Below are 24,854 nucleotides of genomic sequence, written 5' to 3' on the forward strand. Positions count from 1 at the left end.
GCAGCTATCTGAAGGACTTTCAGGTGGAAGCAGACAGAATATGGAGGCTTATAGAAATAGGAACAAAAGTAAATATGGTCTGTGTGAAAAAATCCATTCTATCACGCTGTGCCCTTCAGTGGAGATAGAGGTAGAAAGAGAAACCCCAGGGCAATGCTCAGTGAAAGAGTTTTATATTTAGCCTGTATAGATCCCCAAACTGCAAAGTTTATCAATCAGTCATGCATGTTTATCTATTAAGGACAAAAGTATTTCTTACAGTCGTTTTTCTGTGCTGTTGACGTTGCACGGCCCCCAGGCTCTCCACTGCCAGCTGATGTGGGGCGCAGGAAGTCCGTAGGCAGTACATTTTAGCGTCTGGCTGCTGCCTCTGTGATAAGGACTGGAAGGAGCTGCAGCTTTTTTTTCATAGATCTCTGGAGGAACTGGAGAACAAGAGAGCTGACGTATAAAATCAACAGGGAGGGTAAAACCACAAGAAAATGGCAGCGAGAAAAGAGGCTCATGGAGACTTGGACACATTTTTCAATTTTGTGTTTTTTTTTTGAAGAGAGACCTGTTTGTTTTGGGTTTGTCAGATCCTTAGAACCATTTTTCTCATTTTACTTCAACAAATAAAAACAAATATAGATATAAAGAAGGTTTAGTCTGGAGCTACAATTGGCTTTTTAGACACTTGACAATAGCTCCCTTTACTTTGGCTAAAAGGATAAGGATAGCTAATCTTTGGAAAAAAATCTCCTAATAAAAGCTGGTTAGCATTTCCTCCATTGAGTAATTGCATTGAATTTCCAAAATAATTGGCTCTAAATATAACAGAAAATATAGATTTAAGATGTAATAAAAGTTTTTTCCTTAAGTATAAAACCTAAAATTTAAAAACTGCTTTGGAAGATATGTATTTAATATATTCTATCTTTTCTCTCTTTAAAAAAGCTCATGTAATGGTGGCAACTCTAGAAGAGTTTCTGTAGCTGGACTGAATGTGAAACTTTTGGATATTAAAGTCGTGTGCAAACGGCCGTTCCAGCCGCTGCATTTCCGAATTCTTCCGAGTGGTGCACAACCTTAAACGAATTAAGTGAATGTGATTGGTCGTTTATGAAGAGGGCGGGATTGTTGTGGCGGATGATTCGCAAGTAAGTTTGGTTGTGGCCGGTTTCTTCAAAGTATCTTGCTAACCAGTTAGCAACTTAGTGCTAGTAGGTTCCCAATGAAAAATAACATTGGGACCAAGTAGCACTAAATTAGTGACCTAGAAACGAAGCTGTCAAGGAACACTATGGACAGTGGAAACATGCAAGAGGAGGAGAGTTTAGTGTCGGAGGTCGTGGATGAGTCTCCACTGTCATACATTTTTAATTCAGAGGAGGAAAGCGGGGACGAAGATGTTGTGGAAGAGGACGCCAGGGCGGCAGAAGCTTGGTTTGGTGTAGAAGGCTTACAGCCGCACATGTTTCAGCCCTTGCCTCGCCAGTTCTGTTAGCTCTACGACTGCCGAAGACACAGATGTCCATCCCTGTGAACACTGGGACGGAACTCAATGGGAAAGGAAATTATTGTTATTTCTTATTTCAACCGTTTCGTATATTAGCTGCAACATATGAATCAAGATGACTGTTGATATATGATTGGCTGAATTTAGGTGTACAAACTGACCTATAACTAACTGGCCTGCATGAGATAGCGAAAAAAAAACCCCCACAGATTTTAAGACAGGATTTTTTTTTTTTTATACAAATTTTCAAAATTTTGGGACAATATCGTCTGATAAAGAGAACATTTATATACATGTTTAAGCCAGAATGATTTGACATTTAAATAGGATTTTCCTATGACTTTAAAGGTTGCACACCTCTGGTCTTAGAAAAGACACCTTTATGTATCAAATTCTGATTTGATAAGATTTGGAGAAATATTCAACAAATATTAAGTTATATTTACTAAAATAAAAAAAAGACAACTTTACTGGGCTGGCATGATATTTCCTAACCTTGGATTTCTTGAAAATTTTAGGTCTCTTCATGCTTCTGTCAACATGGTGTCTCTTACAAACTTTAAAAACAAACTTAAACCTAAATTAACCTCCATCCCAGGAAGCAGGGAGACCTTGAGGAAGTTACCCATCTGATCTGCGACCCAGAATACCAAATACATACCATTGACAACCAGCGTGATGTTGAGCCTCCTCTCCAGCAAAGCGGCACTGTTTTTCAGCACCACCACATACAGCCCAGAATCCTCCTGACAAACATCTTTAATCTCCAAAGCGTGGTTAGAGTGCATTCTTATCCTTTTCTTCTTAAACTCTGGCCGGTGGTTTATCAACACACCGTCTTTATACCTGGAAAGGAGACACACACACACACATCTAAAGCAACACAAATAAAATAAAAAAAAACCTTCTGCTGCTCAGGTGCTCCGTTCTCTCAGTTAATCTCTAAATTGCTGTCATGTCAGGGCTAATTATGCCTCTGCAAATATCCCATTGCTTTTTGTAAACACCACAGTGACTTATCTTACCATTGCGTTTCAGGTGTGGGGAAGGCAGAGACGTTTGGCTGTAATCTGAATGACTTCTGTCCAGCAGTTACCTCCACCACAGGTCCGTCTCTGTAGTCCAGGTTGATAAAAGGCCTTTCTGGAATTCAAAACATTCAATTTTTTACATGGAGCTTTAACAGCTTTAAAAAAAAAAAGCCCAACATTCACCGTTTTTGACCTGCTTTTTTAGAAGATTTTTTTATACCCTTCTTGTGGTTTAACACGTTAAAAACAACTTTGATCTGAGGCAAACATTTCCATCAGCTTCCAAGATTTATATAAAAAAATATCTGTTTACTTTCAAGAGATAAATAACATTTTTTGTGTTTTTTTTTTTTCCCACCCTGACTGATTTCATCTTTACTTGCAAGTTTATGTGGATAAGATGCTGTTTATAGTACTTGCTTTAATAACTGGAATAATATGATGAAATGAGATGGAAGATTTAAGAACGCACTCTGGAGGAAAGCTTGGCTCCAAAGGTAACTAAAATATTATCTGTAAAATGAAATTCATAAAAATAATGCACTTCGGAAAACACAATCTGAAAATTAAAATAACAAAAATTGAAAATATTCATAAAAAAAAAACATTTGGAAATATTCAATTAAATTCAATTCTACTTTATTAATCCCTGAAGGGAAATTCGGTATAAAATCTAAAAAAAACAGCAAAGTTATCCTCTAACCTTTTTTTTTTTATGACGTTTTTCAAAGCTGATTATTGGATTGATTATATGTTAAAGTTCCACTTATAAAACGCATTTATTTTTCACATGTTTTTCACTTTTCCAAAAATAATGGAGCAAAATTTCCTCCACAGATATGCAGTAGTGTCACAGAATACAAGTTGAGACCATCCATTGGGGCGACAGTGGCGTCGGGTGTAGGAGTTTGTCCTGAAATTGAAGGGTTGACGGTTCAAGCCCTGCCTCTAGTTTTCAGTGTTGTTGTGTCCTTGCACAATGTCCAATGCACTTCACCTGCATTGTCTACTGATGTTGGTCAGAGGGCCCGGTAGCGCTAGTTTACGGCAGCCTCACTTATGTCAGTGAGCCCCAGGGCAGCTGTGGCTACAATGTAGCTTGCCACCATAAGTGTGTGCGAATGTTACATTCTGTTCTGCTTTCTGAAGTCATGTACTGATTGAACTCTAGTAGCGTTGGTAAAATATCTGTATATCTATATCTGTAGAGTTATAGTTTAAGTTAAAACTGTAGAGATAAGAGAGTTGTGCTACCGTTTATTTTTAGTTGAATTGACTACTGCAATGGTGTTTTCACAGGTCTGCCCAAAAAGTGGATCAGACAGCTGCAGCTGATCCAGAACGCTGCTGCCCGTGTCCTCACTAAGACTAAGAAAGTAGAGCACATCACCCCAGTTCTAAAGTCCTTAGACTGGCTTCCTGTATCTCAGAGAATAGACTTTAAAATACTTCTGTTAGTCTAGAAATCCCTGAATAGCTTAGCACCTAAATACATCACAGACTTGCTATCAGTGTATCAACCCTCCAGACCACTCAGGTCTTCTGGCTCCAGCCTGCTCTGCATACTTAGAACCAGAACTAAACATGGAGAAGCAGGTTGTGAGTGCGTCTAGTGGTTCGGCCCATTCAAACTACAGGCAGATCTGTGACAGACCCCATACTTTTGGTTAAATTTCACAAAACGTACAACTATTAGTAAAAATCTAACTGACTGAGAGGTTTTTTCTCCATATTATCGTTCTGCTGTTAGCCATGGGAAATCTGGATTTTTTTTTTTATTTTTTTTTTAAATCTAAAGCCTGTGTCAGTCAAATCAGTTGGCTCATACAGTATGGGACGTTTATAGACGTCAACGTTTTGTTTACACGATCAAAGACATTAAGTTCAATTGGAGGTAGTCTTAGAAATACTTATTTCTTTACATTTTTATTTATTGTATATATTGTACTATTTATAACTGTGCATGTAACAATAAACTGTCTGTTTTATCCATCCCAAATGTATTCTTTATTATTATTATTACTTAACACTAGATTGCAGCAGAGAGCAGGAGGTGATATTTAAGATCTGTTGTCTAATTTACGGTAGTTTATCACAGCTTAATGATGTATATGGCAGTGCTAACTATTTAAGCTCCATTGCTCTTTGAAACGTTGCATATCTATTGCCACTGTTCTGTCAGATGAGCATACCCCATCAGACAAGCATACCCATAGTCAATACAAATCCACAAGATGTCAGATTTGTGTTTATCCCTTCAGTTTTGTATGAAAATACACTTTAAACTACCTCGACGGGCGTGTATCACCTTAGTTATGTACAAAAAACAATTTAAGGTGAGATCGCCATACGCTTTGAAGAACACCAAAAACTACATAATTGAATAGTTTGTTTTTTTCATGACTAAAGGGATACACGCCCGTTGAGGTAGTGTAAAGTGTATTTTTTGTACAAAACTAAAGGGATAAACTAAACTTTAGTTCATCTGTTTAGTTTATCCCTTCAGTTACTAAAGGGATAAAGGTATTGACTATGGGTATGCTGGTCTGACGGGGTATGCTCATCTTAGAGAACACCACCACTGGAGTTGTCAGAACTCTAATTTTTACATATTACCACAGTAACTGAGGATTTGGAACCACTTAAAAAAACAATCCCGAATACATTAGTAACCTAATCTATTCTCACCATGAACTATGACTTGGGTTTGGAGAACTCTGTTTGTTTCCATTGTGGTAGCATTGCAGATGTACAGTCCAGAGTCTGTGACATTGACATGGTGGATGGTCAGCACATTTACCGCCTCCACGGCATGAGACAAAGCCTCTCGCTGGGGTTTAGTCTCCACCCAGTTGTTTGTCTGATAAGGAGAAGCATGCAGAGAGTATTATTTGGTGCCAACTGAAATATTTAGCTGCTAACATCCGTTGATTACCTGTTTACCAGGATAGGACCACTGGATGTCCACCCCGGCTTCGAACTCCACCATCACCGTGCAGTTCAGGGTGAGAGCCTCCCCCACCATCAACTCTACCGGCTCCTCAGGAAACAGCTTGGCTTCGTAAATCTTACCTCCTGTCCGGGAAAAAGAAAAAAACAGTGACAGTGAGTCCATCAAAGAGGTCACTGTGATCATTGTCAGCAACCTTTTTTCCTTCCTCCATGTAAAGCCCTGAGGAAATGACTTTCCTCTTGACCAGAGAAACCACCCTACTATAAAAGGACTGTCTGTCACAAGTTCTTTCTATTTCCATTCAGCTGTCAAACTGCTTCTGGGAGAAATCAAAGTAGAATGTAATGAAGTCTAAATTAAAGAGAAGAGAGGAAAGCTAAGAGACTTTGGACACTGGCCAATGAACCTGATATAGAACCATCTCTTTTGGCAGTCGCTGGAAATGACACTTATGTCTGTGAAATACGCTATGATTGCTTCATTGTCTGAAACACCCCATTAGTGCTGAAAGTGAAGACTCTGTTTCTCCTCTGACTGATGCAGCTATTATGTTTGGCTGGCAGCAGCGGGATAGGATTTTCATCTCCTCTGTAGAGAAAGGTGAATGATCTCGCTTTAGGCCAGGGTCCTCGAAGTTCATCCACAATGAGAGGGAACTTCTGCAGAAAGTTCATCAAGTCAGAGTCTAAAATGTGATCATCACTTGCTTTTTTTTTTTTTATTTCCGTCACATTCTAGTGCCATAATAGCTCGTGCCCCACTTAGAGAAGGGAGTAGCTTTTGAGGAAATGGCATGATTCAATAAAAGCCTTGACATTTTCTGAATTATGACATAATTGGTTGACTCATTGCCACAAGGAATTATTGTGAAACTAGACATTAAGCTTCGCACCACCTCTGATTTCCCATCTCATTTATTTTTTTAACGGGAACACAGCATGATCATGTTGTTAAGCTGAATTTAACAGGAGTCATTCAAGTATTGTAAGTATATATTAACCAAGGGTTGGTTACTGGATTTATTTTTCACCACTTTATAATGTTTCAATGGTTTAAAGTCAAGTTAATGAGATGCATTGCATGCTTTGTTAGTTCAACTAACTTCTGCATTGTTTATCCTATTAGCTTCATCTGGCCTGTCGCTCTGTTTAACTGTAACATAATGCTTGAGGAAGGCATTAGCTGTCAACCACTCCAACTATAGATTATAATGTTAGGCCAGTTTTCAATGTTTAGCCCTGTTCCACTCCTAGACATAGCTATATGCTCAGCTTATGGAGCTAGTTGACCTTTAGTGTTTCTAACATAGAAATTGTTCATGAATCAATGCTTCTATGTTCATTTTGTATGTCTGCTAACTCCCAGTCAGCCTCTGCAGAAGGCCGCTCACACTAAGCCTGGTTCTACTGGAGGTTTCTTCTTGTGAAAAGCAAGTTTTTCCTCTCAGCTGTCACTGCATGCATGCTTGCTGTGACAGATTGCTGCAAAATCAACACAATGCAAGCAAAAGCCCATTTTCACTAAATGCCCATCCAGGAGGAGGGAATCCTGCAAAGTTATTGACTTAATGTAATCGGCTGGTTTTCCTTGGATACAATTTTTTTGTGCCTTGAGATGATGTTTGTTGTAAATTGGTGCTATACAAATACAACAAAGATTAATTGAATACGAGACAAACTGAGTAGGTAACCTACGTTTTTTTTTTTCTTTCAGTGTACAGCCCTATTGTGTCTCCATTTTTGCTGCTGAGCACAGCTGATCAGCTGGTCGACATGAGACTACTAGTTAATTTCCACACAGAAATTAAGCTATTTGGAAATATTTACAGAAGCTAGAAGTGATCCTGGTATAACAAAGAGAAAAAAAAAGTTACATTTTTTAAAAGCCTTAAAGCTGATAACACCCGTTTTTTATATGTGGGGGGCAAAACGTAGCAGTTGTCTCCAGTTAAAATTTGTCTTCATATAAAAATGTTCCCAATGAGGAAGAGAAAGTCGAGGGAATTGCTGTCTAAGCATACTACCTTCAGGATCTAACAAACTGGTACCCTATGGAAAAATTTAAAAGCATCAGCAAAAACATGCTGTAAATAGAAGAATTTCTTACAAAATAAATTGTATGCTAAATGGAAACAGCTACAACCACACATTTATTTGACTTTTATCAGGAAAACAGATGTGTCCTATGTTGAAGAAAAATCTATAGGATATAATGGTTCCAAATTGTGCCCATGCATATTTAAAAGAGGCATCTCTACAGAGGTTTTTTTTTTTATGGGGGATTTTAAAATAAAATCTCTGCTTTGATCAAGCCTGAACAGGCAGATCATGATTTTTATCTAAGTTCAATTAAATTTGAAGGTTTTATGGCTCTAAAATATAATATTGCTTTTATGGATAATAATATATTGACATTAAAGTAAGCAAACATCATACAGTCTATTTAAAGAACCAGATGCTGGTTCTGGTAAGGCAAATAGTCTGACACCTTAACCAGGTGGAATGGTATTTTTACTCTTTTTTTCACTCTGCTGCAACGCAAGCCTTTCACACCAGCCCGTGCCAGATTGTTGTGCATTTTTTTACCCGTGATATGGATGAAGTAGTTGTCAGAGGAGTAAAGATGGCCTTCCACTATGGCTTTGCATGATACAAAGACCATCGGCGCACTGTCGATGACATATCTGGGAATAGACCAGCCTTGCTTGTTGTTCCACTTCATCCCACTGGCGTTCATAGGCCCAGAATACTATGAATGGAAAAAAAGAGATTTAATAGCTATGATGTCCAAACACTTCAAGGGCTGAATAGGAGTCAGAAAAAATGAGAGCAAACCCAGTAGAGAGTGACGTTGAGATCAGGAACCGTGACCAGACATGGCACTATGACATGCGTGGCGGAGCGAGGGATGAAAATGGTCTGCACTCCTTCACTGGGTCCACCTCTCATCAGGAAGGGCTGCACAGGGTCTGCATGCAGACAGAGACGTGGGGGTATTTAAAGGTAATCTTGAAACCTGCTGGAGTAATGGCAGCCATTACTGAGGTAACTTTGTGAGCAGACACGCAGATCTCCCTGACTCTGATAGTGTGGTTATCGTGATTACCAGCGGCTCAGTCGGTGTCCAACCAGTAAATAGCATTAAGAACTGCTATTATATACCAACTGAGAGACAGGCAGGCGAAGGGTTTAATCCTCCCGCTACAGTTTCAGTCCAAGGTGTCAATTGTAGGAAAATAGCTCTGACATTTTGTTCTTTTCTATCATTTCACTCAGAGCAGCCGACAGGGCTTTGGAGGAAATTCCAGCTTTCATCCTGTCACAAGTTTATAACTATTAATTTGCATTCAGCTTTAATTGTCCTGCTACATCCTGCTTTTTTGTTTTGATTCTTCAGCAGTAACCTTTTATACTTTGTTTAAGTATCTAATAAAAAAAAATAAATTGCTACAAAAATAAGTAAAGGTAGGCTCACAATCAAAGTAGAATAGTGTTACCATCAAGGTTGGTACCAGTAAGGCACAAAGAACCAAAAACATTGATGGAGACAACAATTGATTGTGAGATTAACGTCGAAGGAATTTAGCAACAAAAAAAAAATAAATAAATTTCTAATATACATCAAAATTAACACAATATAATGTAACAAGGCAACATATTAGCGCTTAAAGATCTGGGCTTATTTTATGCTAATAGTATCTCTCAGTGACCTGATTTGAGGAAATATCTTTGAATTTCTACAGTTCTGAGATTTATGTTGGACAATCAGCACTCTGGGCCTTATGACAGCTACTAAAGTTAAAAAAGGGGGGAAAAAAGTAGGACTCAAGAGTGTCAAGCAAAAAAGATGGCAAACAAATAGACTGATGATTGGCTGATGCACCACCTAAACATTGAAATAAATAAGCAAAGTAACATCTTTAACAATAATACATTTATTATTATAGAGATTTAAAAAAAAAAACAAAGTTCAGAATAAGAGAATTATAATCATAAAAAATTGAAAATGTACAAACAATATAGTTCAGAGGAATTTAAATTATTTAGAATATTAAACACCATAGGACATCATATTCACCTAATTTCTCAATTTTTTTCGCCAAACCTACTGTAAAGAATTGACATTATATTATACTGTTTTTGTTTTCACACTGGCTTGGAATAAAACATTAAAATAAACAAACTAGAAAAAAAAATGATTTGTTTTGGACTGAAAAAAGTGGGATATGGTGGAAAAGTACATTTCCAGGTGTTTAAGCAAATTATACTTAGTAGGTAGATGTGATATGTTGTATTTCTTATCTTATATGTTTTGTTCCTAATGATATCTTTAAAGAATGCTGGAGAATTTGGAGTATTTTGGATAAATTGCCCTTTTTTATTTGCTTTAAATGTTGTATTATTAAGACATTTCAATTTAAAAATCACCCAGAAAGTATACAAAAATATTAAACTGTCATTATTACCTTTAAACAATAGTTTGGTGGTAAAAAAAAAAAAAATGTGATGAGAATTTGTCCTTAAATCTCTGAATATTAAATGCTACGTATAATAGTAATGCTTGTTTACAGTTAATTCTCTTTCATCAAATAATCTGGCAAAAGTTTGAAAACAAGATCAGACTAAATCTCAGACCTCCAAGCTGCTCATACATTTACCACGAGAAGGGGGGAAAAAACATAGAAATGTGGAATAATGTGAGATTACTCAGATGTGGAGGACGGGTACTTAAGGACGAGTGAACTGCCAAGAATTAGACTCCAATCAGCACAGTTGGAGGTCTAATCAGGATGTATGTTACAAGAGGTCCTAAAATTAACCAGGAGTTTAGCAGCCCGGCTCTGACCTGATTCTCAATAAAAGGGCTTTTTCATTGTTAAATCCGGTATCAAAGGAAGTAAAATGAATATAAGGTTGTTTTTGTCAGTGGGATTTAAAGAAAGACCTTAAATCCCCATAACACAAAAAATCCCCAAGTTTTAAAATGAAAAATGGTGAAAAATGAAACACATGGTAAGTGATTTTTACAAATATTTTTAAAAAGTATGGTTTCCTATTTGAAATGCAGCTATGGGGATATTTAGGGTATTTACTGCCCAGATTTGTACATCTAAGGATCAGAAAGTCTGAATGGAGAACATCTGTGAACATTAATTTCCAATTAATGCTTTTTTTTGGCTCTAATGCACCAGCGAGTGGGTTGTGTGGCACAGTAGCAGAGCGGTGGCCCCATACAGAGAAGCCATTAGTCTGTGGCACAGCATTCTGAGGGCTGCCTTTTTTTACCTCAGGACCTTTGCTGTGTCTCATCCCTCTTCTTAACGGATTATTATGCATCAAAACATCTTAGAAGCAAATAAGCAACTCACACACTATTGGACTTTTGTACAGTTTTGTACACTAGGCTTCTGTTTTTCTTTTTGTCTTGAACATTTTTCGTTTATCCAGGGCATGCCCATTTTTAATTCCCATGGTTGTTTTTTCTTTATAGATTGTATAAGATTAGTTTATTGTTTTGCTATATAGTCTATGGATTTTGGTGTTTTATTATTGTTTTCCATGTTCAGTTTTTTGTGAACCTCTTTGTTTGCTTTGCCACTGAAACACAATTAAGTTCTATTCTACTCACTCATTAGAAGAAAATCGTTAGTGGTGCATTATATGTGGGTAATAAATTGAAGGGGGATCCTGTCTATCACTCAATGACTAATAGAGATGGATGGCTGGCTGGATACAATCCTAAAATGCATTAAAATCTGTGTTAGTAACATGAAAAATAAAAATAAATAAAAAGATCAAGGGCTTTGAATGCTTTTTGCAAGAAATTAAATAAATGTATTCATATGAATATGCATATGTATACTTTTTTTCTGACTCCAAAGGAATCAAACTCATTTAAACACAAAGTTTGCAAAATCAAAAATCCAAAATCTTTAAACCAGAGAACAAGTTTAATGAGACGAGAAATAGTGAAAGATGTTTTATTAAGAGCAACATAAATACCTGTAGATATCCCATAACAATGACTAAGATGATCCCCCTCAGACCTGAAGATTAACATTTCACCACTTAAGGCACACAGCTGAAATCACATACAACTTTCAAAAGAAGAAGAATTAAAAACTTCACTCTGACCAAGAATGAAACCTAAATGAAATCCAACAGGAGGTTTGTGGGTGTTTTAAAAAGAGTCTTAAAAAAATCCTCCAACAGCGAATATTTCTGCAAAAACTGGTAAAATAAGTCAAACTGGAGGATTTAAAAAAAAGTTGATGTTAGTTAAACAAATAGGTCATAATAACACAACATAATAAAAAGAAAAATATTCTATTTGACGAGAAAGTATTGAGAATTTCAGAGTTTTGTGGACATCTGCCCGTCTAATTGAATCCACATGAACAGCCTCTCATCCCATCACCTGCTGGGTTGAATTTATGGTTCCAAATACATCTGTTTGTGATCAGCACACCCCTTAGATCTGAGCAGTGGCTTTGGCACCTAGTCGGGGGGTAAACAGGCGTTTCACATGAGTGGTTTGGACAGCGGGGCTCCCCTTCATGACAATATTCTGTCATTCCTTCTGCTGGACATTGCACATCTCTTACACGGTGCAGAGAGAGAAAAAAAATAAAGAGATAAGCCCCTCAGCAAGGCTTCCAGCTTTAAATCATGGCTGTCAGTTCTTCATGAGAAAACAGCACATAAAAATTAGATGTGTTGGCAGGAACAATTGGTGCAGTTATCAGTTTGATTACTCTGAAATTAATAAAATATGACGATTCACAAAGAAAAAACCTGAATAGGGTGATTAATTACAGTTTTTATCAAAGCTTTCAATTCTATAATATCCGAAACTTTAACGCTGCCAGCTTCCAGGGTGTAACCAAAGCTAATTCAACAATTTCTAGTTTGAATAATGAAGCAGAGGCTTTGATATTGAAGTAATATTCAAACACAGGATCTCTTTCAATTAAAAAGCCCAGGTTTGCCTGTGGACCATCCAATGATAACATAAGTGAAAAGCTGCACGTTCTGCTCAGGAAAGGACAGAGATGGAAAAAAAGTTATTTCTGAAAGCAAAAGAAAATAGGTGAAATGAGATGTCCTGTCAAAACAGAACATGAAATTATTATAATTACCTTGCATTTTGCAAACACAATTACCTTTAAATGACATGAGAAAGAAACTATAAGTACCGGAAAATCAGATTCTTGTTTTGATTTTCTGCTTGATGGAGCCAGCATTGGGGTTACAGTGATTTTACAAAGGGGAAAACTTAGAGGAGGAAAGCTGTGGGATTACCCCATTGCTAAAAAATGTATACATATAAATGCAACAAATGAAATAATGTCCTGTATAAATAATTTATCTATCTCTGCGCTCTTTATTTGTTCGTCATAATGCAAAACTTCTCACTTTCTATCAACCTGTCTCAGATACACCAACAGATACCAGTTGCTGTATTCTTGCAGTGAGTGACCATGGATACTTTCCTTCTGCTACCAAAAACATAACCAACACCCTATAAGAGAACAAAAGAAATGATAACATCTATACACATGGAGTAAACATGGATGAAAAAGGACTACATTGTCATGATGACTAGCTTAACTACTCATTTCATTCACCTGTCCAGTTCTGCCTGGTTTCTCATCACTGCCCATCTGATCCACCTGCTCTTGCTTCTTTTTAAACTGCTTGCTCCCAGTCGTCAGTGCCAGATTATTCTTGAGCCTTTGGTGGAGAATTATTCTAGTGTTAATTATCATGTTCTGATTGCCTGATCCTGACCCGTTTCTGTCTTCGAACCTTTGAGCCTGCCTGTCCCTGTTCTGATCTGCTTGCCTGACCTGTCTTTGGATTCTGTTGGATTCTATTTGTGGACTGTACCTGGATCTGTCTCTTGGCTTCATTCTCTGGATTATCCTGCCTTCCGTTGTTGTTCTGTGATCTTCTAGGCTTCTTCTAGAAACCACTGTGACACAGAAACCACTGTGTCTGGACCATCCAATCCCCCTTGTTCTCTGGGTACGGACTGTACTCACATGTTCAGATTATCCTTCATCAGGTTTTCGTGGTCAATAATCTGTGTTTCTTCTCTCAAGACTTTCCAGCCCTTAGACGCCCCAACTACTGCTAGTTTGATCTGTCAGTGTTTTAATAAACGCTTTTTGAAGTTATCCCACTGTCTGTCTTGCCTGAATACGGGGTTGTCCCTGTTCTGACTCCTGACATACATATGTTCAAGGATAACAAGTTTGGCTGCAAGATTCCCAGAGAACGGGTGAATGTTTTTCTCATTAGTTTCCTTTTTTCTAATGTTCCTTATTTTGATTTAACTAGTGTCAAGTAGAAGAAGAAGGAGATATCTCATTGGTAAGTTCTCATATCTCCCCTCTCTTTCTTGGTCTTTTTTCCTAAATTCACTGGCATTGAAATAGCATTTAGAAATGTGGAATTGATTTTCATCTATAGAGGATTGTTGTTTCATTGATATCTGTTGTATGAGAAGGTCCAGTCATTGTGATGGCCAAGGCCAAAAGCGATGGTGTTTGGGTTTTGTTGAATCTTATGTTCAATTCTTCTATATTACCAAGTAGACTGACACAAGGACACTGGGAGATTTTTTGGAAAGAACTTTGAGACCGTTTGGTGATAAGTTCTTTACAGGAGAAAGATTATTCTGCGAGACTGGAAGCAACCGTGAGACAACTGGATAACGGTCATAGCGGCACCCTGTCAGCAGAGGAAGGCCAACATTAAGGAAAAGAGGGGGACCTGTTTTGAATTCCCGCTAGCGACTCTGGATCACCTTCAACACTACCTGGACAAATGTTTTAACAACTTATGCGTTATGAGTCGTCCACAGAACCAAGCAGAGCGGGACTGGTTTACCGGGACAGAAATTACCACTATTGAGCACATAACAAACTATCCACCCCTCAAATACTGCCTTCTGACATTAAAGGACTTAAAGCCAGCCTTGAGTTCACCCAGTCTGATAAAAACTGCAAAATAAATAAAATAAAAAACCTCAAACACACTGTCAATATCTTGACCTCCCCAAGTTGAAATGATCTCATATAATAAAAAAACAATGAAATAAATCATTCTGGAGTTAGAGAGCAACGGCATGCATGGTAATAAAATAGAAAAACCTCAAGAAAACCCAGAATTATCTAATAAAGACTTCAAACTGACAGCAGAAATATGGAGGACTTTTCCTGCCAAAACCAAGAGCACACATTTTCAATCTGAAAGGATTTCCTCTATTTTCACAAAAAAAATGTAATGCTCACATTCAAAACTTCTGCTCTCTCTAAAATGTATTCTTTGTATTTCATTAGATTTTATTTTGAAAAGCAATTTTAGTATCAGTAAGTAGCAACAGGCCAACTCAGTGGAAGAAAACAAGCCCACCCTTTTTGAGGATGTTGTTCTGTTGGCTGGAAAGGTTGCTAGGCAATGATCTGACTCCAGTCTGAGAGAGCAAATAAAAATCCTCAAGCAGAGCCAACAGGTTTGTGAGCATATCTCTGACTCAATGAACAGAAATTTGATGGATAAGAGAAGAGATCTGATAGAAAGCAGAAGTCTAGAATGCGAGCATCAGTGTAAGTAGAGGAAATCCTCTCAAATTGAATAAATAAGTATTCTTGATTTTTGGCAGGGTTCCCAACATCGTCGCTAAAAATACCAACGGACCGAAAGACGTGTCCAAATTTGAACACTAGAAGGAAAAGGGGAGTGGCGGCCTACTGCCCACTGCTCCCCAAGGGGATGGGTTAAATGCAGAGAGTTCATTTCGTTGCTCTGAACTAGGGACAGTGAAATGACATTAAAACCTGGTGAAAAAAAAGGAACTCATAATAATACGCATAAAAGGAATTAAGAGGAACTTCGTATGGAATGAACGACCAATATCCAAAGAAAACTCAAGGAAAGAGCTTCACTAACTGTAGATAAACTCTTCATTGATGGACAGCTATGCCAGGATGCTATGGTCACCAAGAACATCTTGATTACTTCCTGTTTTAACTCAAACTAAAAGTCTCAAACATAAATACCAGCATGAATCTTAGAGCCATCACCTTCATCTTCAAGTCTTTTGTTAAAAGCTTTTAATATTGTTAAATCTCAGTCCCAGTAGCTGCACATTTAAGCACTTTTTAAACCCCCTGCTTGGTTTATTGAAATGTCCTGAGTTAGTCTTGCTCACCTTTGACAAAGGCGTAGGTTCTGACAGCGGTGGTGCCATCGATGGCTCTGATGTCCTTGTAGTAGCAGCGGTAGTAGCCTGTATCCTTGGCCTGAGCATTATGCAGGACCAGCCTCTTGCAGTACTGCTGCCCTTTCTGCCCGGGACATTCACTAATAAAGACCGTCCTCTGACCGGGGGACCCGGTGGTCTTCAGCTGGCTTTGACGATCTGTGAGTTCCTGTCCAAACAGCGTTTGGTCCGGCCAAGACCAGGCCAGAGTTCGCTGTCCCCTGATGAAAACAGCAATAAAAGCAACATATAAGATTTTAAATATTCTATATTTTTTTATAATTATACAAGATAGACAAATAAGAACAATAGATGATGTGTAAAATGTAACATATTCATAAACAGAGAGATTCATCCATTAAAAAAAAAGACACTGGAGTTATATTCTTGTAGTTATTCTCAGTTATTGTCCAAAGTGAGAGGTGCAAATCATATGGAACCTCACATCCCTGTTTACTTTGCCCTCTGTCACATAAATTTAGCCATCTTAACCTGGAGGCATTGTGGGCCAGGCTGCATGGGATCATAATGGTTCCCTGAAAATGGATAGCTCTGCAATCATCACCTGCCCACATCAAACACAAATGGTTGTAATCTGCAGGCTGGGCCAAAACGTGATGACTGGATAAAACATGAAGATGATGGAGCGCTAAGAAAACACCCAGAGGGTAATTTTCTAGTCCCATGTGAAAAACGTTCATCTATCTAAGGCCAAGAAAACCGCACACCATGGAGAGCAAATGGTCAAATCTGAAAGCGATACCCTGTCTCAGTGGTACTGCTGTTAGAGGTTTACATGCAAACAAAAGTATTTAAGTCCTGCTTTGGGAAGGGTCCAAAAGTATCACCAGCTTTCCAAAGACAGCAGATTTTGTTCTTCACTCAAACAAAACGGTAAATGGAGTGACAGCTTGGCTGCAGATAGCAAATCTGAGATTTTGTAAGGATAAATGATTGTTATTACGAGCAAATTTACATTGAGGTATTTAAATCCATGCATCAGAACAAAAATAATCAGTTTCACACAAAAAAAACAAAAAACATATTCATGAAACAAAAGCTACAGGCTTGAATAACACTGACACAGCTTCTACAGTGACCACTAGAAAATCAAGCTGGTTTAATTTATGTACCAAGTATATTTACTTTTAGGTCATTATATCTTTGTCCATTTGAAACTGCTTTCTTAAAAACATTTCCTAACTTTACCCTGCTTTATCAACTTTTGATTTGAATTTGGCTTCGTCGCCTGTTTGGAACACTATAGCTCTATTAAAAACACCCCCAACCACCTCAATGATGCTACACCAGCATCACTGTCCACTGTAGAAAGTTTAGCTTCTGCTTTGACAGGGCTGACCCAAGTATGAGCAAACTGAACGACCGCTCAGGGTCCCAGGCAATCTAAGAGCCCCCAAAGAACAATTCATTATTTTGGACTTTTTGCACATATAAAGATTTCTATAAAATTACATTAACAAACCACACACTTTCATGATAAAATTATGCTTTATTGCATTAAAATGTCGTTAACTGTGTAGAAATCATTACTATTACATAAAAAAGTATTGATCTTTGGGCCAGACTGACACACAGATAAGAAGACTACCGTAAACTGACGGAACACTCAGGAGTGTTTTTATACAGGTTAATTTAATTATTTCTACTCATCAAAGCTACTTTATTTGTTTTTTGTTTTTCTTGCACTATTGGATATTTCCACATTGCTGTTGCAGTTGTACACAAAAAGTATAATCCCCATGACACCTTGACTGTAAATAAACTTCATACTAGTTTATTTGATCACTTTTAGGAACTCCTGATGATGCATATATAAAGAATAGTAAACAGTATCGCCAGAGCTGCAGTAAGTATATAGTAGGTGCGTAATTGATCTAATCATTAGACTGCTTGCAGCGATAGATTATAACGGCAGAAATAAATGGCACCATATAAAAATTATGTTTAGGGTCCGCATGGAGGCACAGTCAGCTCTGGACAGAGAGACTTTTGACCAAGAAAGAAGGAAAGTTTTCATGTTAGTATCATTACACATTATTTTCAAGGGATATTTTTTGTAGGATGATATTAGGAGGAGTCATGTGAGGCTTTTCAAAGCTGAGGAGAACATCTTCATTTTTAGGGAAAGGATCAATACATTTATTTTCTAGAAAGGCTTTGGCTAAAGGAAAAAGTTTTAAAGCCAACTTTATGTGCAGGAAAGCAAACAATTTAAATTAATTCATGACAGACTTTATATCAAGCCAGAGTTACTCTTCTAATGGATATTCAAACAAATATTAGCTTAGTTTATAACTGCATTTGTCTGTATAATTCTATGATAAATAATGATGGGAAAAAATCCCTATTAATCAACTGTGAACCACCAAATTCTTGGTGCAATTTTTGAACTGGTTCACAGTTTTTATTTTTCACATTAGCCTTTTAGTACTTTTTTGCAGAAAGAAAAAAATATAAATTTAATCTCATAATTAAAAGTTCCCAATTAATTTGCATACATATATCTAATACATCTTTTAAACTAGTAAGAGCAACCTATAACTGTCTCCTTAGCGTTGCATGCTTAAATATGAGATCATAAAAACTTTTAGTTTTTCATCAAAGCAGATTACACTATAAACAAAGGCATAAACAGATATTAAGTGTTGCCTTTTTATTTCCTATTTTAGGTTGCTATAGGTCCCCCCAGTAGACAGCAGATGCTTTTTTTTCTTGAAGAATAAAGTAAAAAATATCATGGATAAATTTAAGCTAAAAGACCCCCAGAAAAGAGTCTGTTTAAGTGCCAATTAATTCAATTCAATTCAGTTTATTTATATAGCACCAAATTCACAACACATGTCATCATCTCAAGGCACTTTACAGTTCAACCAGATCATACAGTCAAATTGATACAAAGTTTTCTATCTAAGGAAAACCAGTTGATTGCATCGACTCATTGACTCAAATACAATCCCTCACACTAAGCATGCTTGTAGCGACAGTGGAGAGGAAAAACTCCCTTTTAACAGGAAGAAACCTCCAGCAGAACCAGGCTCAGTGTGAGCGGCCATCTGCTGAGGCCGACTGGGGTTCACCGAGGCCGACTAGGGTTAATGTTGTTTGTTAAAGTCAACTACACTATACTGCTTGTTTACAGTTAAAGTTGTGTTGTAAAGCATGACTTAATTGCATTGCTCACAACAATACAGACAACAACAATAAAACTCCAATAGTGTGGTATTGTAGCTGCATTAGCAGTCACAACAACACAAAAAATAATATTTTTTCTTAAAACTTTTTAGTTTTGATTGTTTTAGATCAGAGGTCACGGACTAGCGGACCATCGTCCGGATCCGGATCCACCAGCTGGCTAATCCGGACCCAACCTGATTTAAAACATTTATAAATTACTGCATGTTGTCTGATGATATTGTCTAAATTCACTTGCACTGCTTCTCCTGTTAATATGGTGAAGCCCTCTGGGCCATCAGGGACCACGCTACACTTGATACAAATTAGCCAATGAGCTGTGTCAGGCAAACCTGTGGCAAGCTGGGCGATGGGAAAGAAGGAAAAGTCGATGAGAAAAAGAGAGCAGAGAAAGTGTGGACTGCTGGAAGAAGTGTGGTGAACTGGTGAAAGTAAAGTGAAATGGCGTGCTCAAAGATGACCCTGCACATTTTGAGTATGTTTGGCTCAACGTGCCGCTGTGAAGCAGGATTATCCACCATGATAATATTAAAAAATAAATGTCGATCCAGGCTCACGAATGAGCACCTTGATATGTGCTCGAGAATGGCTTTGTTTCCATTCAAACCCAGGTTTATAAAACTTGCAGGGAAGCCTAAAGCCCACTGCGAACATTAAGCCATGAAAAAAGGAAGGGAAAAACAAACAAACTCTTAGTTCAGGTGTTTTATAAAATATGTGAATCAGGAAATTATCTATATACCAAACCGAAAGATTATTCTTCTCTACTTCAAAAAAAATCTTTTACTGATATTTTTTTATTTAAAAATTCAATGTATAACATGGATGCATAAACACCTCATTTTATTTCAATGTTACATTCAGTTTAAAGTAACGGGTTATAATTAAAAATGTCTTTACTGGAAGTTGATTTTCTTAATGCTTACCCTGCTGATTTTTAATTGGTTACCAACATTTTAGAGGATTAAAGCGTATTTCTGCACTGACTCTGATCTTTGTGTCCCTGATCCCTCTTGCCTTCCTGAAGGAAACTTCTTACTGATTCTCTATCTGAGATATTTTGAAAATATACATAAAACCCAACTTATAATATAAAGAAACTATACATTTAAGTCTATTTTTTATGTGATGTTTGTGATAATAGACCAGTTTCTGATGTTCATTCCAGCACAAACATACCTGCATGTGATAGAAAGTGTTTCGCTGACAGAGATTACACGATCGCCTTTGGAGCCGTCGAGCGTGGGCGGAGTCATAGATAAGCCAATCACCAGACCTGTGGGAACAAACAGAGCAGCTGCGTTAGATTCATGTTACACGGGTCAGTCAGGACCGAAGGCTTTTGACAGAGGGCTGCTGCTGCTGGTAGGCCATCAAGTCTCCAAAACACATTAGGAATCTGAAATCAGACACGCCGTCCTCAACATTTACAAGCTGCGAGGCAATTTGCAGCAAGTCTTTCAGTCCCTTGTGCTGAATAATACCCAGACAGAGAAATCATGAGCCACTCACTCACGATGAAGCAATGCTGCTCTCAGCTCCATGGCCTCCGCTTTAAAATAGCCGCAAATATTATTTGGCCTTGATTCATTACCGATACATCCACTTCTCTGGCTGGTGCTTGGTTAATATAGGCTTTCTAGAATGTCATTGCCATCCCAGAGCCCCTCCAGGGCTGTATTAGCATTTAGTCAGGCTATGCATCTACAGTCTGTCATGTATAAAAGTGTCACCAGGACTTATGCCCCACCTGGATATCATTAGAGATGAAAACAAACACAAAGCAATAACCGGGATCTAAAGGCCCTGGGGTTGTTCAGAGAGAGAATTATTCTGCACAGTAAATGATCAGATTTTTCTCTACATAAAGATCCTTGTTTATTTGAAAATGGCTGAGATACTGTATGCCTACAGGCAATGATGGACTACACATGGGCACTTTCCCAGCTTTGACTAGTTTCAAAGGACATCTAAAGCAGAATCAAGCAAATATGTGAATAATTTTAATGCAAAGGTTAGACGTCTTGGTCAATGCACAGAATCAGCACCTTTTTAACATTACTAAAGGCTGAACTTCAGCAAAACAGACCACTGACGAAGCCCAAAGGGGACCCAAATGGTTGCTCAACATCATAGCGACGCGCTGCCAATCAAAACCTGGATCGCTGCTTATCTTGTACACAAACCCAAATCCTCCAACACATCCTGCTGGTCTGGGAGCACAATGGTGCAAAGTTATTCTTGAGCAAATATTTTCTGAACATGTTTACAGTAACGGCTGATCCCACTGGAAGAAGACTAATCAGCCTGAGGTCTTTCCAAGTCAACAAAAGCTCAAAAATATCCCTCAGCCTGGACAGTCTGGACACAAAGAAGCATTCAGACTCTACATCCACATGTGTAGAGATACGTGTCTGAAATATGAACAAAATGCGACGTAACACGCTTGGCTTTCAATGCTCAACAAAAAAAAATAAAGATCAAACATGTACGGTAAATAGAACGAGATATACTGCTATGAAAAACAATGTAATAACCTTTCCTTAAACTATTCTGAATAGTATACACCCACGTCTGATTACTGCCAGACTGGAAGAACCAAGAACTTGGATAAATAGAACCCGTCTGACAACATGAAGTAGGCTACCAGATCTTAAAAAGCAACACATCATGTCCTGGTTTTGATATGTTAAGGTTGAAGTTCATGATTCGACAATTATGAAGAAACAAGGTGAAAATGGCGTCCATGGGACAGGCCAAGGTCCCTCAAAATAAAAAAGAACACAAAACCCCCTCTTCGATTAATTAGTAACAAGCTGTAATAAAAAAAAAAAAGGTAGGTAATTATTCTATGGACTAATGAGATAAACATGGAACATTTACAAAGGTTAGTGTCCCCTACTGGCAAACCGTCATATAAAAAGGACAGAATGCTGGTTAAACATGGTGGTGGTATACATAGCAGTGTAGCTTGGATGCTGTGTCAGAACTTCATGAACTGAGTTCTGTTCGCTGACAAAAAAATCTTAAAGGGGAATGTCTGGCAATTAATGTTTGGACTTGAGCTAAAGCACACTTGGGTTTTACCACAGGAGCGTACTAGGACAGGACACTTCTGAAATGCTTAAGAACAATGACTTTAAATGGTCTAGTCAAAGTTTAGATTCCAATCTAATCCATTGCTTTGGCATAGCCAAAGAGAGGCCAAACCCTAACAACAGGGTGAGAAAAGTAGTGATACTGGTTGCAGCTTTTTGTTCAACATTGATATAGACCTGACCTGATGTGTTTGTTAGTGAGACTGCGTGACTGTAGCTCTGATTTAAAGAGCTATAAGTCTTTTGTGACAAGAAAAGCTTCATATAAATTCCATCTTTTCATCATTCACCTCTTTTGTATTAACAAAAAAAAAAAATCAAAGTTCTCCCTTAGTGGTATAAAAGCCTCCTGTTACTAAAACAATTTAAGGGGACTGTTGCCATAAAGGATACCCCGATACTTACCCTGCATCTGCTGTTCTGCGCTCTGGTGCGACGCCCAGAGGAGCTCCAAGGCGCATGAGCAGATCATGTACCAATGATCAGTGATAAACACGAAAATAGGACCAATTCAACCCATGCTATGGATTTAAAAATAATAAAACCGCCTACATTTTTTTTTTTTTTTTGGCATCCAGCTATTTTAACTGGTTCTATTCAAAAATAGAACAGTGAAGCTATTTTGGTGCATTTAATGTTTAATCTTCATCTTTTTGAAAATAAACAGGCTAGTAATTGAGTTAATATGTACAACACTTAAAACACTTAAAACTAATTAATTCAATCTATCAGTCTTCTGTGAATTGTTTAGAAATGCGGTGATTCATTTTTCTGTTTGTGTGATGCAGTTTCGTTAAACTGTCTGCTATCTGGCTCCGGCATGCAACAAAAAAATTATTTGATCTTACGGCCACCCTGCACAGCTGTACGGAAACAGCATAAATTCTCTCATTGATTATAATAGCTGCATATGTTTAAATGTGGAGTTTGCAGCGTAAACCGGGGTTAAAAAATAAAATAACGATACATGCAAAGAAGGTTTAGAATATTTTTCTTCTAATGAACCAAATCACATCTGAAATGTCAGATTAAAAATGTTTCCAAATATGAGAACATTTTGCAGTCACTCATTTACACGTTATTAAACTTTGTTTGATGGTGTGAAACATTTCAGCGTAAAACCAAAACAGAAAGGAACAAATCATTTTTCACAGCATTACTGAACTAATTAATTGAATCAACTAAATGTATTAATTCATAACAAATCTAGCTGATTAATTATTTGTATGAAACCTCTCCTTCAAAGGAAAGTAAGCTAAAATTTATTTACTCTAAAATTTTGGTATCTCTGGTTGCCCCATTATTGCAACACATTGTTTTGGGGTTTTCTTATCAGAAAACATTTTATTTTTGTTTCTTCCTTTGAAACTAATAGAACAATATTAATATTTATTTTTCTAACATGCATTGATTACTAGAAAAAAAACTATCAAGATGAGATTTTAAGGAAAAAATGATTTCACAATCAGAATGCTGCTGCAGTCCAAAGGAGTGCAAACTGAGGAGCAAATATTGCTCACCAAAATAATTTGATTATTTCCATATTGGTGTCCAGCAGGGTAATCCTTCCCCACAATCTCAGAGATGTTTGACCCGAGGTCAAAGAAGAATCTGTTTCTCGAAATCATTGTTTTGGCTCTAATGTGAACCTGTAACCCCCTCTAACTCCCATCTCCCGCTCATCCAACACAATACAGCTCTGTTCTCTCTTCCTCACAACTAAGAAGCTTAGGCTAAAAATAAGTCGTTTTGAGGAAACAGTTAAGGAACCAAAATAAGACCCAAACATAGAGCTACCGAAAAGTAAAATGTAAAAAAAGGACATTCCTGTCTGGACTCCTCCCTGTTTTCAGAAGACCAAATGTTCTTAATGCAGTTACGGAGGCCAGGATTGGTCTTTAGAACAACAGATCAATGAGCTATAGATCTCACACACCTTCCTTGTACAGATTTGTTCCTTTAAACAAAAGGTACAACAAAAAAAGTTGATTTAAAGTGAATGTCTCAGTCTGCAGCTATGTAGCTTAAAACTACCTAATCAATAAAAAACAAAAGATTAGTAGCACAGAAGAAATCGTTTTGTCTGGTTTCATGTGGAGATAATGCAGCGGTGGGACACTGAGGCAAATGAAAAGGAAAAAAACATAAATATTTCACAAATACACTTTATTCACTGTATCAATAATGTTTCTTTTAGTATCATGAATATTTTCAAGTTTGTTGGTCTTTTGTGGAACTTTACTATAACAAATACAACTCCATACTTTACAGACAGCCCTCTGTTTGTCATTATCAACTATTCTCCCTCTTAAATCAGTACATTTGACTGTTTGCCCAGGATATTTTTACTATAATACTCAGGGAGCGGAGGCATAGTGGTTAGGGCATAGAGCTTTGAATTCAGAGGTCCTGAGTTCAAGCCCCACTCCCACAGACTGCCACTCTGGGTCCCTGAGCATAAGACCCTTAACCCCACACTGCTCGCTGCACACTGCACAATGGCAGCCAACACTCCCCAAGGGGATGGGTTAAAGCTGAAGTCTGTAAGTTTTTAAAAATCACTTTTTTGTCATATTGGCTAAAACTGTCCCTATGCCCAGACAGCAGTACATGTGATATGTAACCTGTGAAAAAAACAGTTTCAATTGGTCCCGCATACTGCCTGTATTTCAATCTGGAAAGAATAATTCGGGACGAGTCAAAACAACCAATCACAGCCAGAGGAGGGTCTGATGGAGTGTCAATCACAGCTCCCCCCCCCCCCTCACCGCTTAACCTGCGACAGCCACCAG

At 37.7% G+C, this 24,854-nt stretch overlaps 1 protein-coding gene across 1 annotated transcript in view; it reads right to left on the bottom strand.

The window, feature by feature from the left end:
- flt4 (fms-related tyrosine kinase 4) overlaps positions 1-24,854 on the bottom strand; it is an 85,274-nt gene that overhangs the window by 26,107 nt on the left and 34,313 nt on the right. Inside the window, exons 2-10 of the mRNA XM_015388512.1 lie at positions 20,144-20,240; positions 15,701-15,972; positions 8,317-8,450; positions 8,068-8,230; positions 5,465-5,604; positions 5,218-5,389; positions 2,524-2,641; positions 2,160-2,344; positions 260-425 (exon numbers count right to left, since the gene is read on the bottom strand). Of these exons, the coding sequence (XP_015243998.1) occupies positions 260-425; positions 2,160-2,344; positions 2,524-2,641; positions 5,218-5,389; positions 5,465-5,604; positions 8,068-8,230; positions 8,317-8,450; positions 15,701-15,972; positions 20,144-20,240 (1,447 nt within the window). The remainder of the gene's footprint in view (positions 1-259; positions 426-2,159; positions 2,345-2,523; positions 2,642-5,217; positions 5,390-5,464; positions 5,605-8,067; positions 8,231-8,316; positions 8,451-15,700; positions 15,973-20,143; positions 20,241-24,854) is intronic.

This window comes from Cyprinodon variegatus, unplaced genomic scaffold, assembly GCF_000732505.1.
Source record: "Cyprinodon variegatus isolate N-32 unplaced genomic scaffold, C_variegatus-1.0 Scaffold425, whole genome shotgun sequence".
In the NCBI taxonomy this organism is placed as follows: Eukaryota; Metazoa; Chordata; class Actinopteri; order Cyprinodontiformes; family Cyprinodontidae; genus Cyprinodon; species Cyprinodon variegatus.